Source organism: Motacilla alba, chromosome 2 (genome assembly GCF_015832195.1).
Source record: "Motacilla alba alba isolate MOTALB_02 chromosome 2, Motacilla_alba_V1.0_pri, whole genome shotgun sequence".
Taxonomy (NCBI): domain Eukaryota; kingdom Metazoa; phylum Chordata; class Aves; order Passeriformes; family Motacillidae; genus Motacilla; species Motacilla alba.
Genome location: NC_052017.1, coordinates 69,251,183 through 69,270,288, shown reverse-complemented (window position 1 = coordinate 69,270,288; position 19,106 = coordinate 69,251,183). Strand labels below are relative to the sequence as shown.

General features: G+C 38.6%; 1 protein-coding gene across 1 annotated transcript in view; it reads left to right on the top strand.

Annotated features, from left to right (window-relative positions):
• Window positions 1–19,106, top strand: part of GMDS (GDP-mannose 4,6-dehydratase) — a 408,928-nt gene that overhangs the window by 57,880 nt on the left and 331,942 nt on the right. Inside the window, exons 2-4 of the mRNA XM_038127425.1 lie at window positions 3,598–3,642; window positions 7,613–7,700; window positions 11,163–11,272. Of these exons, the coding sequence (XP_037983353.1) occupies window positions 3,598–3,642; window positions 7,613–7,700; window positions 11,163–11,272 (243 nt within the window). The remainder of the gene's footprint in view (window positions 1–3,597; window positions 3,643–7,612; window positions 7,701–11,162; window positions 11,273–19,106) is intronic.

Genomic DNA, 19,106 nt, shown 5'->3' with positions numbered 1-19,106 from the left:
TAATAAAAGAACTCTATGCCACCTCCTTCTATTGATCTTTTATCCTTGATCTCTTTTCCCTTGTTTCTTCATCCATCCAGTACTTCCATTCCTCTTTGTTAGCAGAGAGGAGCTGTGGGAGACTCCTCTGGATTAAGAATGCTCAGGCAGGGCATTATCTAATTCTTGAATCCAAGAGCTCTGTGGAAGGGTGTTGGAACTGGCCAAATCGAAGAAAGAGGATGAAGATGGCTTGCATGTTAGGGTGCTTCTACAGCCTTCCCTGGATGTGTCAATATAAATCCCAAATTAGTTAATTGCAAATGGAACTTGACTGTGTAAAACAGTGCAAAATAAAGAAAGTTGGATTAATAAACAGGCTGTTGAGTTACACTTGTTTTCAGTTTTCTATATAAATTATCCTGTTATTTGCTTATGGATCAAGTCAAACTTGATACTGTTTTTATTCTAGATGATTTTGGAAAAGCACTGTCTAACTCGTTTGTCTCAATTTCTTCACCATGTTGGAAGTGCTTTTGTTTGATATTGTGTCAAAGCTTATTGAAGTTTTTGACATTAACTACTGTATTAAATATAAAATATTGCATCCTAAAGTTGTCTCATGCTAGTTTATATGGCCGTTTTCTTTTGTCTGGGAATTTTACAGACATGTTGTAAGTCAGCTGCAGTTGGAAACCTGCTGTTGTGTCTTGGAAGCCAGCTGAAGTATCATTCTTTGTATGAGTTTTCAAATATGCATTTGGCTGAAGACAGCACAGAAATTCAAGTCTAAGGTGCCAGAGTGTGCTGATGAGGAACTGTTTTAACTGAGGGGGTTTATTTAGTCAGTCTTTTTAAACTGTTTTGATTGTTCAAGCTGGTCTGGCATATCTGTACAGAGCCAGGCCTCACTGTAATCCTACTTAAAGGCAGGCTGTAGGAAATTCTGTTACTAAACTGTTTGTCCACAGACAGAGATCTGCTTCTGTCTTCTGATATTTTGTTGATTTATTATAAACTGAATATCATTAGCTGGGTACTTAACATTAACAAAACTAAGCTCTCAAATGAAATATAATAGCACCTATATTACATAATAATTTAACACCTAGTTCCTTTAATATCCCTTTTCTGATTCAGGGATTCCTGTATCTTGAAGACTTTCCAGTATAAATGCAAATCAAGAGCTTTGATAATATAATTTATATGTGTAATATATGTGCCTCCTATGGCTAAAGGTTTAAATCACTTTACAAAGCTTGCTTATTATTATTTACTCCCTGACCTCATTAGGAGAAGATGGAAGATGGAAACTGTGCTGTCCTTACCAGCTGCAAACTCTTTGAGGCTTTGATGGCTGTTGTGATTGCCATTCCCACTGACAGGCTGCTGTACTGAAAAGAAAAGGAAGGGAAACGTGACCCCTGGGGCCGCGTGCGATACGGTATCACAGCGCAGGACAGCGCGGATCTGCACTGTGTGTGATACCAGACACTAAATCAGCTGTGCTGTGCCAGAGCCAGAAAGCAGGAGCTTTCGCACTTGCTGCCTGTTTCCCACTCATTGTGAAGCCCTGCCCTATCACTTGATAGACCTGGAAAGGAAGCACAGAGGAAGCAAGTGCCACTGCTGGTTCAAAATGTTCCAGGGTGACTGGAAACTTTGAGCAATGGCCTGGGTGAGAAGAACAAGACCTTATTGACAGGGTTCAATCCTAGTTAAGTCTGTTTCCCATCAGCTTCCTAAGTAATCACAGCCTTTCTTTTTCCTCTCCTTTGCACTCTCTGGGTCCCCTACTTTCACCTCCTTTTTAAAATTTTATTTATAATTTTATGTTGTAGTGGACTGAGCAACCAAGGAAAACTTGGTAGTTTTACCCTCTCTGCTAAATCCTTGGAGGAATTGCTAATGAAAAAGATGACAAAAGTATTAAAGGTAGCTGTCATCTCCCCCTTTGCGCCCGTTTTTCCAGATTTTCCATCAAATATTCTTTGAATTTCTCCTTTCAGTAGGGCCTTGTTCTTATCATTTGATGTACATATTCTTCCAGTGAAACCATGGCACATGTGGTTTGTTATTTTCCTGATTAACTGCTGTCATAAACTGCTATTACAGGGCTATAGTCCTGTGAAGATCAGTGCACACACACATGTAGTGCGAGGAAGATGGAAGCTGAAACTTTCTTGGTTTCAAGGCCTTTAAGACTGTGTGAGACTTTATGAAGCATTTATACTATGAAGTAATCCCTTTTCTAATGCTGCACTTCTAAACACAGAGCAATGTGCCCTTTGTGCACTGTACTGTGCCATTTTGCATACCCAGGGTTTTGCCATCCATGCAATTTCCCTTGGCAGTCCTGCTCCTGTAGGGCCTCCTGGTTCATCTAAAATTCTTACTTTAGTGTCTTATTCTTCTTAGGCTTTCTATGAGGCAAAAAAATAAAATAACCTTCCTTTTACCTCATATTAAATTATTTTTTCTTTGGAGAAACATGCTTTTAAGGGATAATCAGAAAGTCTGTTTAGTTTTTCCTTTAAATGTCTCTGGCCATGATTATGACAGAGCAGATCCACATAACAGAGTTTAAACCTGTAAGCATGGGTGGCATCTCATTGTTTTTATGGTCTTTTTGTAGCAAATTGTTTGGGTCTGGTGGATTACAGTCACATATTGAAAGAACAAGCAATTTAAGAAGTGAGTGAAAGCTGCAGACTTTAGGCAGGGGTTATCATTGAATTGCTTAGTGAGAGCTCATTTGGAGGGGTAAGCTTTGCTGGGGGTGTGATGGTGTGTACACATTTATAAAGGTGATATGACTTACTGGTTTTGATAATCCTGGCAATATTCATGCCAGGAGCATCCTATTATTTCAGGAAAACATGTGCTAGCACATTTTTTAAAGTATTTGCTTTTGCAGAGCTTAATAATTTAAGTTTGACAAGGATTTCACCTTAGGAAAAAAAAAAGAAGAAAAACCTCTGAAATTAAATGACCCAAATTCTCAACCTTCAATGATATATATTTAAGATCTGAAAATGGCTTTTATTGTGCAGCTTAAATATAAGGTGTGCTAGGGATGTCTTTGAAAACTCTGTAGGTCAGGCAAGGCAGAATTATTGCTGCTTTCAGAAGCCTTGTAGAAGGAGTGCCTGGGCAAAGGAGACGCCAGTGTGACAAGGTGCTACAGAAGCACGTTGGTTTGCAGAGAATGCCAAGCTTGTACTATTTTTTTACATGTTTTTCCTTCCCTCTCTCCAAAATAGTTCAAATTCAAAGACCGTGGTTAGGGTATTTTAGAAAGATAGAGTATTTTAGAAAGATAGTCCCCAGGCACTTTATAATGGAACTTGGGAAGAGATTCAAGAGATGGGAATTCTCAACCAGCATTTGTAAGCAAGTCATCTTAAAATATACTGCTTCATAGTCTAAAATTAACTAAAGAGAGACTGTGGTATTTTTAGGTCGATGTATGAATCTGAAGAAATCAAAGTATAGGCTTGTTACCCAGTCTACTCACTACAAGTTTTTTTCTTCCCTCTTTTGAGATCTTAACCAGTCCAAATCTCCCAGGCCTATTCCCTGTGTTTCTAACATTTTCCTATATCTTTCTCTTCCCAGGATGGATCGTACTTGGCTGAGTTCCTGCTGGAAAAAGGCTATGAGGTGAGTGACTCGGTGACTGGCTGCAGGCTGATGGAGTCATTTGGATGCTGCAGCTCCAGCCCGCTTCCTCTGCTTCTGTCCTTCTCTGTGTATGTTTTCCACTCCAGTCCTAGATAACAAATCAAAACTCTGGAGAGGAATGTGCAACATGGCCTGTAATCATGCCAGGTTATTGTACTATTTATCATCTAATGTCCACTGGTGGATTCCCTCTTCTCCTCGGGGTATAGCTGGTTTGCATGTTTCCCGCCAGCTCAGATAAGCAGTGACCTGTGTGAGCCAAAACTGTAAGGAATTAGGGAATAATTTATGATGCAATGTACCACATAAAGGAATAAGAATCTCTTGTTTGTTCTTTTTCCCCACCACTCTCTCCACAGTAAAGGCCCTTTTTTTTGCAGTTACATTTCAGCAATGAAAACCTTGCATTTTGCTTTCTCTGTTCTCTGTTCAAAAAGAAAAAAAAAATAAACCCTAAAACAAAGCCCAAATAACAAACCCCAAACAAGTTGTACTTACAGTTACTCTCTACGTTTTCTCTTGGATTAATTAATTATTACTTAGCACATGATTTTTGCTTTCTTTTCCTTGAAATAAAGGGAGTCTGATTCCTTCTTGCAGCATAATTTTCCCTGGCAAAAATCACATTTCTTGTGGTCCAGCAAAGCAACAATCACATTGTTGCTATTGTTATGGTATGATTTGAAGGGTTTGAACTGATGTGGGCATAAATGTAAGAATATTTGCCTCCTTGATCATACAAGATGCTTCTAAAATGTAGGATAATGGAAGGAAACAGGGTGGTCAAATGAATCTCCCCACAAAGTAGTAATTTTTGGGCGTTTAGTACAAGTTAGTGCTTGTTTTAATATTGAATTTTATTACTTCTGTTGTCATATTGCTTCATAGCTTAGTGAAAAGTCTCTTCTGAGCTAGTCTGTGCTTCCCATACTTTTGTACCAGGTTAATCTTGTCTTGCTTATTCCATCCTTTCTTTTTCTTTGTTGATTAATTTGGTTATTGAAGTTGGGTTTTAAGTGTTGTAAATTGATTATTTTTTACTATTTCTCCATTCCATTTGGGAATGAGGGTATCATTGTGGTTGCTTTTGCTACTTTGAAGGTAAAAGCACCTTCTCTCACAGTCCACAATGAAGCTGGGAACTGACAACAGTAAATAAAACATAATCCTTTCAACAATGCCCAGGTTGCTATAGTTGGGTAGAGTTCTTTCCTTCTGTTCTTCAGCTCTCCATCAATTTTTTTGGAGTTCTTTCCTGTGCTTCCATTTAGAAACCTCTGTTCCTAAATAACTGAATGCAAGCATGCATATGACAACTGATTGCCTCCCTAATTGAGATGCTTCATTCAGCTTCCTTTTCTTTTTAAAATTTCAATGTGTTTGAAGATCTGGCTCTTTTGAGAAAAATCCACTGATACATTCTTAACTAGATTAACCAGTCTGCACACATTTTGGCCTGTCACAGAGTTTGCATTTCGTTTGCAATTCTCTGTCCTGTGCAGACAAAGGTACCTTTCATCATTTTTTTTACGGTAATATTGCTGTCACGGATTAAGCATTTGGCAGGTTTTCTTGCTCTTGTATGTGCATACCAGAATAAGGAGTGGGAGAAAAAAAAAAAAAGACAGAAAAGAAAGAAAAATAGCAGGGTTTGCATGTTTTTTTGTTATCTCTGGATGTAACAGGCTCTCTGGATTTGTCTGTTTACTGACTCCTTTGAAGTCCTGCAGTGGGTGCATTTAACACATCTCGTTGGTCAAAAGTTTGTATCACAGTCATAAGCAGACACAAAGCTCTTGCAAGCTCAATCTTTCATCAAGCTTTTGAGCTGGCAAGATTTGACTTATTGGTCAACTGTTCAGATGAACATGAATTTCAGCATGACTTAATTCAGAGACAGATAATTGAATGCTCAAGAAGTTTCTCATCAGAACTTTAAGCCAAAATATTTAATTTTGCTAGAAGAATCACAGAATAATTTAGGTTGGAAATGATCTCCAAGATCATCCTGTCCAATGGTTAACCCAACACTGCCAAGTCCACCACTAAACTGTCTTCCTACATGCTAGATGTACTTGTCTCTTAAATACCTACAGGGCTGGTGACTCAACCAGTTCTCTGGGCAGCCTGTTCCAGTTCTTGACAACCCTTTCCATGAGTAAATTTTTTTCATAATATTTAATCTAAACCTCCTCTGTTGTTGAGCACCTCAGTTTGCTTCCTTTAGAATAATTAGTTGCATTAAAACTGCAAAGTCTGTTATTTTACTCAGCAAAGTAATAGTTTGTTTGAGTACTCAAAATATTTTCAGCATCATTTGTGCAAGTGAAGTCATTGAGAAACTGAAGTTATTATGAAAGTCTTTTTTTGAAATAATTTCTCTGTAAACTTGATGTGCCTATAAATTATTCACACAATCTATAAATAATTATTTTGATAAGGCTTTTAATTGCATGTTTTTTATAAAGTATCTTCATAAATCCATCATTTGATGGAAATTTCTTTTGGGGGGCACATTTCTCAGTGCCTCATTGATCCTGACGGTGTAAATGTTTTAATCAGTTATGGGAAGTTTAGTTTGAATTGTAGAACAAGGTATGTTGTGAGCAATGTGACAGGACACAAAAGTGATTTTCTGCAAGGAAATTGGCATATTAAATTTGACCTGTAAGTTGTAAAAATGAAGGTATTGAGCTCTTTTAAATCTTGCTGCCAAAATGTCATCTTAAATCAGCAAACTGGTATTAATCTGCAGTTGTGTGCACTTTTTCGCTTGGTTAAATTTTGGACTTAAGATGAAATGAAAAACATTTTATTTGTCAATAACTGCAGCCTGTGTTGTGTGTAAAACAAAAATCCCCAGACTAAACCAAACCTCTTAACACTGCCTGTTCCTGCTTCTATAGTCTTGCGAATTAACATCAAGTGGGAGAGTAAAGGAATGGCCTCAACAAACCAAGTCAAGGATGCATCAAAGTGCAAGGGATCAGTTTCAGAAATAAAAGCCAGGGAGATGTGGAGGACAGTCAGATGCTTAAGCTTGATTTCCCTTGTGCAAGCTCAACTTCTGTAGCTGGTAACCAAAGCTAACGTGAATTTTGGCAACAGGCATCATGGGGCAGTCTTACAGGACAGGAGGAAACAGGGTCAATGTTTGAGAAATTTCTCTAATGTATTAGGCACAAAGGGTCTTTTCTTTAATGTTTCTCAGAACTAGCATAGCTTTTTTTCACCAGCTTATTTATCATGGCAGGTTAAAGGAAATTCCCAGCCTGGGTTTCATTCTTGGGCTTGTCTGTGTCTCTTGCAACCCACTGGGGAACAGTGACTCATGAGGTCTACAAAACAGCACTGACTGTTCTCGCTGTTCTTCCAGCACCCTAGAAAGTGAATGACAGTTCATTTTTAAAATACTTTTGGGCCTTGCAGCTGCTGCTCCTTCTTCCCCTTGTCTCCCTTCTTTCTCCCCTTCTCTCCTCTCTGCCCACTCTGTCCTTTCCATAGCTCCATCTCCTGCCATTGTTTTTCCTATGCCCATCTCTGCCTCCAGAAAGACTTCTCTACAACTAAGGAGCAATGGCTTTCTTGGCACTCACACATTGCTTTTCCAACTCCAGTAGTGTTGTCAAGCCTCACTCACTAGGAGATAGTGCTCTGGGGCAATTCAGTGTGTTTTCTGTACTGTGTGTGATGTTTGGGCTGCTAGTGGTGTCAACAAAGGAGAAGGGGAAACCACTCAATGGTGCTAGAGTAAATATGACAGCACCTGACCTCATCTCCCAGTATCATATTTGGGAATTGGATAACTGTCCATCTTTAGGAATAGAGACGAGCTCTGATTACCTGATAAAAGGGTTAGGCCCACAGACATGCGAATTCTGAGTGATGGTAATGAGCTCTTTCCTCCTAATGTTTACCACTTTTCCATTTTTCCTTGTTCAATCCCCAGGTGCATGGCATCGTTCGTCGGTCCAGTTCTTTTAATACAGGCCGGATTGAACATCTCTATAAGAACCCACAGGCTCACATTGAAGGAAGTAAGGCTTTGCTTTTATATTTAAGGTTGTATATGTTATATGTAATCTGGGCTGTTTGGCGGAGAAAGATCCCTGGGAACACGAAGGGAATTGAGTTTTCTACTGCTAGTGTTAGCTTGCTGCTCTATCTTAGAAAGAAAATTGACCATTTTTCTCTGGAGCCGATGTGGCATGAAACATGGATACTCTTGTGTGTGTGAGTTTTTAAAAGTAGAAAATATGAGATGGACCTAGGAAAGCACTTTGTTGTGTAGAAATACTCCATGGTTCAGAAATAGCTGGCAGTAACAGTTAGAAAATGGCTGGGCCCAGAAAATGCTATGTGAGGTTAAAAACAGTGAGATTTCAGAATAGTTAAACATGGGGTAGTTAGTTATCTTAAGGTAGTTATCTTGAGGTAGTTATCTTAAGTACTCCACCTGTGCTTCCTCATGAGCTCCTTGGTGTGTGATGGAGGTGAAGGTTTGGTAACAGCCTGTATGAGAGCATGAATAAGACATGATCACGTCTTACTGGTGATAAGAATGAATCTTTGGACACTCTGAATTCCTGCACTCTAGGAAGGTAGTACATGCTTTACCTGAAGGAAAGGCATTGCTCTTGGAAATTTGCTGACAATTTACTGTATTCTTGGTTATCAGTGATAATCTGGAAAGTTGAAATTATTACCTTTAGTGTACACATGGCAAAAAAAGTTGTTTGCTTTATCTTAAAGGAAGTTAACTAGTCTCTTAATGAGAAACAGCTCAAATGTTGGATGACTCCAGTTCAGCAGAAGGATTGAGCACTTTAAAAAGCACACAGTTCTCCATGATGTGTCTATTTTGTAGAGCTCTGAAAGTATCCTAAATAGTCCAGTTTAAGGTGTTGTTAACAACCAGTATCTCCATGGAGTAAAAAAAATCATGTTTTCACACCACAGTTAAACACAGCCTAATTTTATCAAGTTTAATATATGATGCAACTTACGGATTTGCTTTGGTCTTTGCATGTAGTTTTTATTTTAAAAATGCTTATTTTCTGACATGGTATTGCTCTGATTAGTTGCTACTGTACACTGCTCATTAAAGCATCTGATTAAGAGAGGGATAGAATTGAACAAAATATCTTTATGAAGAATACTGAAACCTGTTTTTCTGTCAAGAACAATGTAAGAACTGTGAATGACTTACATTCTTGGCTCACGAGGTGAAGAATGAAGAAAATGAAATCAGACAGGAACCTGTGCATTGTGAGGACCATCTTGTGGTTATGAGAAGTGATTTGAGAAGACAATGTAGATCACAATAAATATATGTATACAAGCATTTAAGGAAAGGGATGGAAGGAAGAAAAGAGAAAGCAGATGTTAATTTTTCCCCCACTTCTCATCTAATTTTCCTTTAACTGAAGAATATAGCCATATGAATGGGAGGAGAAGGAATTGGACTTGGAATCTCAGGAAAGGCTGCTCCATGGAAACTTCGAAAACAATGGGTTTCCAGGCAGTACTGTAGGAAGCAAAGAAGCAATAGTGGTTGATGTGAGCAAACACTAATTTTATCTTGCCATGTGTGTTTTTCCTGTGAGGAATTGATTGCATGTTGCAAGATGGTGCTCTTCATAGACAGTGAACCTCTTTGTATGAAAAAAAGTAGGGAGCACAGGAAGGAAGACAAGGTGCATCCTAGAGCAAGCCCTCCAGCTCTTGCTTGCTAAGGAAGTTTTTAGGTTGGATAATATTACTAAAGCCCACAGGTTCTGACATTGGATCATTGTTTATGAATCTGTGCACCAAATAAACTTTATTTCTAGTAAGTCTTACCGCTTAGCCTTTCACTCTTGAAAGACCCTCTTTTTTCATGGGTCAGGAGGGAACATAGCTTCATTCCTTGCTCTCCTTCAGAAAGGCCATTTGGACCAGAAGCTTTGAAGACTTGATGGTGGACCAAAATAAGCACTATCCTTGAAAGCATTAAATTTATAGTAATAGTGAGCTGGTGTCCCTGTTCCCTGGGTCAGCCCAGCTGGCAACCCACCTTCCCCTGGGAAGCTCTGAAACTGCTCTCTGGCCTGGGGGTCATGGCAAGACTGCATGCCTTTGGTGTAGGAAGAGAAACACAGGCTCTGGCATCTCTTTGCTGCCTAGCATTACCTGTTAGCCACAGCTTCAGCTGGGTCTGAAGTCTCTTCAGAATGTCCTTTTCAACTGATGTTGATGTGAAAACAAATTTCAAGAATACACTATGGCTGTATTACTTTATCAAGCTGAAGAACATCATGCACATGTTAAATGGGAATGTCCAGACAGGGCTGAACATCTGAGAACTCTGTGATCTGTTAACTTCCTTGCTGTTTTATACGGTTAAAAAAAAAAAATAAAAAAGAACAAACTAAACCAGCATAAATGTTGACATATCCCAACAGCAGTTTAAAAATGGACTGTGGATTCACATCTCTTGTAATAAGCCTGGTGCCTCAGACTAAAAAAAAAAAAATAAAAATTAACTAAAATCTATATAAATATGGAAAGTAAACATAAATAGCTAATTCATCAATAGTTACAAATTTTTTTGAAAGATCTGTGAATAGCAGTGTGGTTGTTTTTTCAGTTTTGTTTTAAATAAGAGCAAAAAGATCTGTTTTGTGAATTTCACTTTGGCAATATGTTCTTGACAGGTCAGGGTCTGAAAACAAGGACAACTTGATAAACCATTCCAGCTTGCACTTTAAATTTTGACAGGAGTGGGTTTCATGCTCTTATGTTCTTTTTTACACACAAATTAGAAAGAAACTGAAGTCTGGAAAGGAGAAATAACATCTCTAGCTAACCAATTTTGAGATTTTCATGTATAGCATCACAAACCATGTTTCTTTGACAGTTAAATTGTTCTCTTAAATTCCTTTCCAGTGTGCATCTGTATTTTTTTAAATGGAGAAACAATAGTAACAAATGCAGCAGGTTGTACTGAAATATTATCTAAATGTTCACCTAGGAGATACCTTAGACATTTTTATTGTGTTATGATATTACTCCCAGTGAAAAACTAAAACATGTGCAACATTTTGGGAAGGAAAGAAAAGCCGTTGATGGATGCTTAAGAAGTTAAGACATTGAAAGATTGGAAGCCCAAACTAAAAAATGCCCTATTTTTGTGACTGGAATTCTGTATCTGACATTGAACTTATTAATACAACCAGGGAAAATTAAGTGCAAGCTACTAAACAAATTATATAAATGTTGCTAGATAAATAAAATTATTGAAAAAAGAATCTGAAATGCTGTTCGTTTCCTACGTGGAAATGTGTTTTGTGGTTAAAGCGGGGGAGAAAAAAACAAGCAAAACTGAGTTTAGCTGGTGATCTCTTGACTTTTTCCAATAAATGTTTACTCAGACCTTGGCCTGAAATAGGATATGGACCAAATATGCATTATTGTTCTGAGATTAAAGTGTATTAACTTTGTATTCTTAAACTCTGAAGACATGAAGCTGCACTATGGGGATCTCACAGACAGCACCTGCCTGGTGAAGATCATTAATGAAGTCAAACCCTCTGAGATTTACAACCTGGGAGCTCAGAGCCATGTCAAGGTGAGTAACCTTCTCTAGCACTGAGAATTGTGAATATGTGGTGGTGGTGGTGGTGTCGGTATATTACCTTGATTACTTTAGACTGCAGCATTTATAGCAGTTTTAACAATTGTTAATTTCATCAGGTAAACGCTGCCTTCAGTCAAGACAGTCATGTTTGCTGTGATGCTAAATTACTGCATGAGTATGCTACTCATATATTAAGATGTCAGAAATAGAGAGGTTAAATTGTCATTGTCAACAAAATCTGCATGTTTAAAAATCTGTTTTTTCTGCCATGTGAAACAACTTTTGTTGTAGACTTTGCTGCTGATCAGTCCTAGCTGAGAAATTATGCAGTGTACTTAGGCCAAGCAGTACTTAAAACGACATTATCTGGTTTGTTTAAAATCAATACATATATCAGAATGCATCACTTCTGTAAAGGCTTCTCCTATCTCAGTATTCACACAGGAGATACTCTTTGAAATATTGACCTACAAACATTAGGTTACTATCTGAAGCATTACAACGCTTTTGGTTACAAAAAATCAAGTTAGAGAAAGTGGAATAAAAAGGGGTCATTAAAAACTAGTAATTTGACCCTGGCAAGTACTGCTGCAGCAAAAGGATGGAAAATGAATAGCAGAGGCAATAACTTAGTGGTTTACATTTATTAAGCTACTCTGCAGTAAAAGCTCAGTTTACTAACAAGTGAGCACTGTTTACTTGCAAAATCCTCATTCATGCTTCATGATTACAAACTGAAGCTGATGTCCAGGTAGAAAATTGTCATTAAAATAAATTGTGCTTCAGTCATATGTCCTGTCCTTATTGTGTGCAATGTGTAAGCATTCTGAAGTGACAATATTCCCTGGCTTCTCTTGAGGTGAGAAGTGAGGGAGTATTTAAGCCTCCTGAAAATCAGTTTGGATTTAGTTTCTGAGTAAGCCTTCCCACAAAAAACGGTGTGTTGTTCTATCACTGTAAGCCTTAAAGCACAGCAAGAGGAAATCACATGGAAAGACTGCAGTTATTGACAACACACAGAGCAGAATACAGACTTTAAATGAGAATAAATCTGCTTTTAATTTGCTTGCATGATTGAATTAACTGTGTTAACATGGGTCTGGTTTATTAGCTCACGTAGAGCAGTATAACAACAGGGCTATATTAGTCCAAGGGCAGAAGATGGTCCAGAAGATAACTGCTGCTTTGCAGAGTGAAATCTGAGCCAGCAAATTATGCTGGATATTTGCAGTCCACAGCTAGATGTCCCAGCATCCCTTTTCTTGAAGTGGTTCACTGTATAGCAATCTCTGTGGGAATTACCTGTCCCACTTGATTTGGGACTGGAATGTTAGTACCATGCTAGCATCATCTATCTGCATGTGCCTGCTGAAGCTGCAACAGCTTGGTCACAGCACTGGGAGGGCATGAAGAGGTAATAGTGATCCTCATGCTGCTGCTATAGATTCTTGGATGATTCTGCCATGGGTTATGGGAAAGATTATTCCTCAAATGCCTCACTGCATGATTAACTCAGTTGGTTAGAGCATGGGGCTAATAATGCCAAGGTTGTGGGTTTAATTCCCATATGGGCCATTCACTTAGGGGCTGGACTTGATGATCCTTCTAGGTCCCTTCCAGCTCAGACTACTCTGTGACTCTGAGCCAATGCAGATCTGGCACTGACTCTTGGCATTTGGAAATCTAATGTCCTAATGTCCTGGAGGACAATGAAAATGGCTCTATTAGAAGCTGACCTGAATGCAGCAGGCTGATGTTTAGCAATGTTAGCAGTTCTATGGGAAATGTAGATGAACTTCCTCAAGGTGTGCTTGCTTCCTAGCATCTCTAGTAGTACTTCTGTTGTTGCATTTGAGGAGAGAAGATAAGCACCCTGAGTCTGTTGACTGAGGCGGTTGGAGGAACTTGTCTCTTTTATTGGTAAGAGTTAAAACCAGTCCAACAGTGTTTAGCATTTTAAAACAATTACCTGTGTTGAAAGAAGGAGTAGAACTTGGCCATCTGTTCACGTGAATGTCTTCTCTAAACAGCTGTTAGCATTAGACTGTGGTTATATAAATTTGCTGGGTTTGCTTGTATGCATCATGTTTGGGGAAGGAGCGAAAAGAACTTCTAATCTTAGCTTGCTTCACATTCTGGTCACTTTGAACCGGTGATGTCTTCAGGATTTTTTTGGTGGTGTTTGTATTGGCTTGTGTTTATGCAGAATAAAGTTTTCTATCACTCTCACTTCCAGTTAGTTTATGTGAGCCATGCTGAAATGAAGGAAAATAAAATCATAGGAAGTTGGTCTGGTTTCCTGTAGGAAACCAATGAAGATGAAATTGGTTCTTGGAATGAACCCACAGTAGTCTGGGAAATACTGTCAGAGAAGACGTTTTTCTGAATCATAAATAGCAAGGACTGTGACTCATAAAGTAGGTCACTGGGAGGCTGATCTGATCTTGTACATGGGAGAAAGTGAGAGACGACTGAAACTTGTTCCTTATTAAAAACAGTAAACTCAACAGAATGATATCATCAGTAGGAACAAATTATCCAGTGTGCATTGCTGTCTGTTTTGGTGAGAAACAGGGATTAGCTCTCTGCACTGTGGCTTCACCATGGGAAGTTCAGAAAACAGTAGCACATTCACTTCATGGCGACTAAATAAACAGCTCAGCCTCATTTTCTCTATCCAGTCTTTATATGTCCTCCTGCTTTGAGTTGGAGTTCTTGGGGAGTCTGGTGAACTGACCATGTTTTGTTTTTCATTTAATTTGGTTTTATGGGAGTTTAAAATATATTGATACCAAATAATTATCTATTATTGAATACAGTAGTATGCAGACAGCTTAATTTAAATTCTGTTATCCATAACTCTGTATTCATATCCCTCTGTTGAATGTCTTCAAAATCAATTATCCAAATGTTGGTTGTCTAAAATGATGTAAATTTTACACATCTTTCAGAGGAGGCACACACACAAAGTTGTAACTATTATTTCTTGAAGGACAGATGATCATATCTGTGTTTGACTGCACTGTAAAATTCTGTTTGCTTTGAGTTGTACTGAGCTAGTGAAGCTGGCAAGTATTTTTTGGCAAATTTCTGCATCCAAAAGGCAGTGTAACCTCAGTAAAAGTTATCTTGCTTTTAGCACTTGAAACTTTTTCAGTGTATCTGAGCAATTAAATGTGGGCTGGTTTCATGGCTTGCTTAATACTTAATACTACTACTTGGCTTTAATACTTAGAAGTATTAAATAGCCTGGTCAGTGCATAGTTCTTCAGAGCCCAGGGAGGAAAATCCCAACTTACGCAAAAGCCTGTGCTCACCCATGTCTCTTACTGCATCCTGAATCTGGACTAGTGGGAAAGTGGGATATCTACAGAGACGGGAAACTTGAAGTACACAAGCAGAATTTTGCATCATATAATTTCAACAGAGTTGCAGAATGGTTGAAGGTTGGAAGGACCCTCTGGAGACTATCTAGTCCAACCCCATTAATCAAAGTGGAGTTACAAAGAAATTTTTCCAGGCAAGTGTTTAGTAGGCTGGAGACCCCACAACCTCCCTGAGCAGCCTGTTTCCTCACCTGTGCAGCTTCTTCACTCTTACAGTAAAAAACTAGCACACAGCACCACAAATTTTTGTATTTTTAAATGGCATGTTTCCTTGTATTTCAATTTTTGACCATTGCCTCACCTCACGTCACTGTATACTGCTGAGAGGAGTCTGTCTCAGTCATCCTTTCCCATCCCACTCATCAGGTGACACATCAGGGAGATCACCTTCTGAGCCTTCTTCAGGCTAAACAACCTCAGCTCTTTCAGCTTCTCCTCATTTGACAGATCCTCCAGTCCTTCAGCCTTTTGTGGGCTAAGACTACCCTGACCAGTTATTCCTTGACTGCAAGAATTGTCTTTTCATAGCATTTCCCCTTGTGAGCTGTTTAGTCACCCATGTCAGGTTATCAATGCCCTCCAGAAACCTTCTGGCTTGCACCTGCTGTGTTGTCCCCATAACAGATATCAGGATGGTAAAAATCACCCATAAAGACTAGAATATATGAGGATGAGCTTTCTTAGCTTACCTGAAGAGAGTCTTATCTACTACATCACATTCTAAAGCCTGTTTACATCCCCAGACTCCTTGTGGTCTGAGGAATGTGAACCATATGGGAAACAGGCCATCTTTTTCATTTCCTATCACAGTCTTTTATGGGATGCTTCTTCCCGCAACTGTAATTGTGGTTGTGATAATTGCTGGAGGGAGATGGTGCTGTGCAACTTTATAGTGAAGAAGGTGGTGTTTGGGTCATGGCATGGAAGCTGGCATCCTCCTGTTTAGCACACAAGTGAATCTGATAATTAAAACTGTATATAGCTGACTTTCTCCTGTGGGTTTTAGCAGTGATGTTGTAGGGGCAGTACTCTTCCCCCATCGCTCTTCTATCCATGCAGTTAGTAGAGCTGAAAATCACCTGTGACAAAGTCTGTGTTGCAGAGGATGGTGTCGCTCTGAGGCAGTCTCACATGAGGAAGGCAGTTCCATGGCACATGTACAGTTAGTGCTTAGCTATGTGGAAAGTCAAAGCACTGAATAAATTAGCGTGGAACTAAGTTCCGAAGTCTCCTGATTGCACAGTTCTGGCATCCTTTCAAAGTTTCATGCTGTTCAATAGCCAGGTTTGGGAATGTGCCCTCCTTACAGAAGAGCTCTCTATTAAAGCTCCTCATGTTGGAAACTCTTCAGTCTGGTTTGTCTTAGTTTTAAGTATCTCAGTTATACTGAAGCAAAATAGCTCTTTCTGATTGCTCTCATTGTCTGTTCGATGGATTAATTCTGAAAATAAATCTTTTGCACTAGAGATGTGTTTTTGTAGTATGGTCCATTAAACAGGAATACTCCTCTCTAATTTGTTGGGTGGGTTTTTTTAATCACACATAAGCATCATGAACAAGTAAATCTTAATGATGCTGCTTCTATTTTTATATGCTAACTGTATGTAGACAGTTTGGTTCTGATCCTGCAATGGTTTCTCATGGCAAAAAGTAGTGTTTGTTGTTGTTGGGCACTTGGACTTTTAAACCTTTTTTTCATTAATACAATATTGCTTATATTAAACTGTAGGTGAAATAATTAAAAGAATTAATTGTAAAGCATTTCCAGTATTTCATTACTAGCAAGGCTGATAATTGCTTATAATTGCATAATTCATTGTTCATGTACTGTACCTTGTGGTTCTTATTGTTCAGTATGCTGTTTTATTATTGCATGGGTTTTAAGCTTCTTATGAATGTCATGGAAGCTCACAGCTTTGGAGAAAATGAGTGGATTTCTTGTATGTTTTACAGAAGAAAAATTTTGACTGTTCAGTGTAACAAGATCTAGTCTAGTTAAAGACTGTTAGCAATACTCTGTAGAGATGTAGTACAACTTATTCACAGGAAAAACATGCCTAACAGACCTTAATTTTATGTCATTAGAGAATTTTATAGCTGTGCTTTATAGAATATGTTATCATCTCAATATGATATCAAATTCCTTCTAATTTAGCATGTGTGGCTGTCCAATTTGTTAGCCAAAAGTTGAGCTTCCAAACCTGATTTATGCTATCAGGCTGTGAATATAGAGCCTTCTGCCTACGGTACCTCTGATTAATGTAGGACCCCTGTGGGTGGCTGTAGTTCTGTGGCATGCTCAGGTACCTGTCGGTTTCCTGTCATCTGTTTACTGGTGGTGGCCGCTCATATCACCAGCCTTTGGAACACAACCTTGCTGGAAAATTGTTGTGCTAACCAGCAAACACTGTATTTGCACAGGGGTGCAAATGGTGTGGTCTTGGTCCTTAGCCAGGACAATTAGGCTCTCTGCTGTAAATACAAAGGAATAAAAACTAGCTGGGCTGCCTTCTATCCTGCAGAGTGTTTTAGTGCTTTTCCTCATGCTGGTATTATCCAGGGTGAGATCTTGTAGGGTGCTGAACTGTCTTAATTTAGTTCAGCATACTCTTTTAACTGCTTTAACTTCAGACTGTTGCAGTTATTTGGATGCTCTCCTGAGTTTTGTGCAGGATGCTGTGTCCTTGTGGGATGGAGTGCACCAGAGGGCAGAGTAAGCCTCTCAAGTGATTCTTTCAAATGCTTGTATGTGTTGTTTTGCTGTGTACCTTAAATTCTTTAAGTAATCTAGTTCCTTTTGAGTGGTCAGGTTTTAGGTAGCTTTACACTTGAAATATTTTGGGCAATGCTTTTAGTATAATATGTGCAGTACCTGTTTAAACAGATTCTATGTGGCCTGGAAGGAAAGGTAATTCCAGTAATAGCTAGCAATTGGAATTATATATGTCTTTTCACTTGGTTCACTAAGTATTTATGGCTACTTTATACAATTCTGTAATTGCAGCTTATATTGTCAGACTAAATAGATTAAAACCCAAGTGTTAGCAAAGAACTTAGTGCAACTTTAATTTTATTAAAGAGATTAACTTTATTAGTTAACTGTGTGCATTATAGCTGTAAATGCCATGAGTACATAAAAAGAACAATGGAATTATGCACTCAGTGGTACTAGTATTTATTTAAAAATACAAGCTTTAACAAATTGCTCCCCAAACTACGTACTATTTATGTTAATACTAATTAGAAAACTAAGACATTATGTTTATGGGTATTGTTTAACTACAGAAGAACTCTCATGACCTCTGCTGCAGGCTGGTATTGCCTCTGTACCCTCCTATTCCACATCTCTCATTTTCTCCTTACCTGCACCCTCCTTCCAGCAGCAGAGCCCCTCCTTTTCTCCCTACTCTTGCTCTGAACTAAGGTGTTCTTTCCCTCTCTGTAGAAAAATACACAAGAGTTCAAATGTTTTTTGGATGATAGTAACATTATTTATAATTCCTGGGAAAAGCTTGCACTTTTTTAGTCTTTCTTTTTTGCTGTTTTATCTTATGAATCATTTCCAGGGTAAATGCTGAAGCACATTCCTACAAATATGTTACTTTAGTGTATTGGGAAAGCAGCCATGTAAAAAAACTAGTACCTAATCAGGGATGCAAAAAGGGCCAGACTGAGCCCGGAGACAGGACTTTTCCATATGGTTTAGTAATTAAAGAGCAGAATGTACACTGTCATGGATCTGTAACTGAGGATTATAGATTCCTTTAAGAGTTTTTTTGTGGCTTCAGTGGGTGTCTCTCGCATGATATTTTACAAATGCAAGCTGGGGACTTTTTTCAGCTGCTGTTCTTGTTTTGTGCAGTCACATACAAAGCAGGCTGAATGCTGTGATGAATGAAGTGGTGTTTATCTTTGTGACCCTGATGACGGGTAAAGTACCACCTCCTTCATCTCGTGCTTTGTGTGTGGTTTCTACTTGGAAGCTCTGTGATTTGACATCCTAAATGACTTCTGAATTTTAAGTTTGGTGTAGTGAAGGGGGACAGCCGGTGAATCCATGTTCATTCAGTGTGGTGGCCCCCTTTAAATCTGGATACCTGCTGAAATCAAGCCCTCAGAGAGCTCTGCTGCTGCATAATTAAATTGCAAAATTTAAAGTAATTGCTTTAAAGCATATTTTATTTAGAACTGGCTGATAAATGGAAGTCTGTTAACTTAGATTCCCTTTTCAGAGAAGAGTGGTATATCATATAATTCTACTTTTGTTTGCAGTAATCAAACCTCTGCTGTTACTGTAGCTATATTTTTGGGGTTTTTTTAGTACAAAAGTAATTGCTGAAGTGGTTTCTGCTTCTGTGCACGAGCAGGGTGAAGTGATCAAAAACTGAGAGTTTTCTTCTAACAGCTGCTGCAGGGGAAGAGAAAGGTGGGGGAAAGGG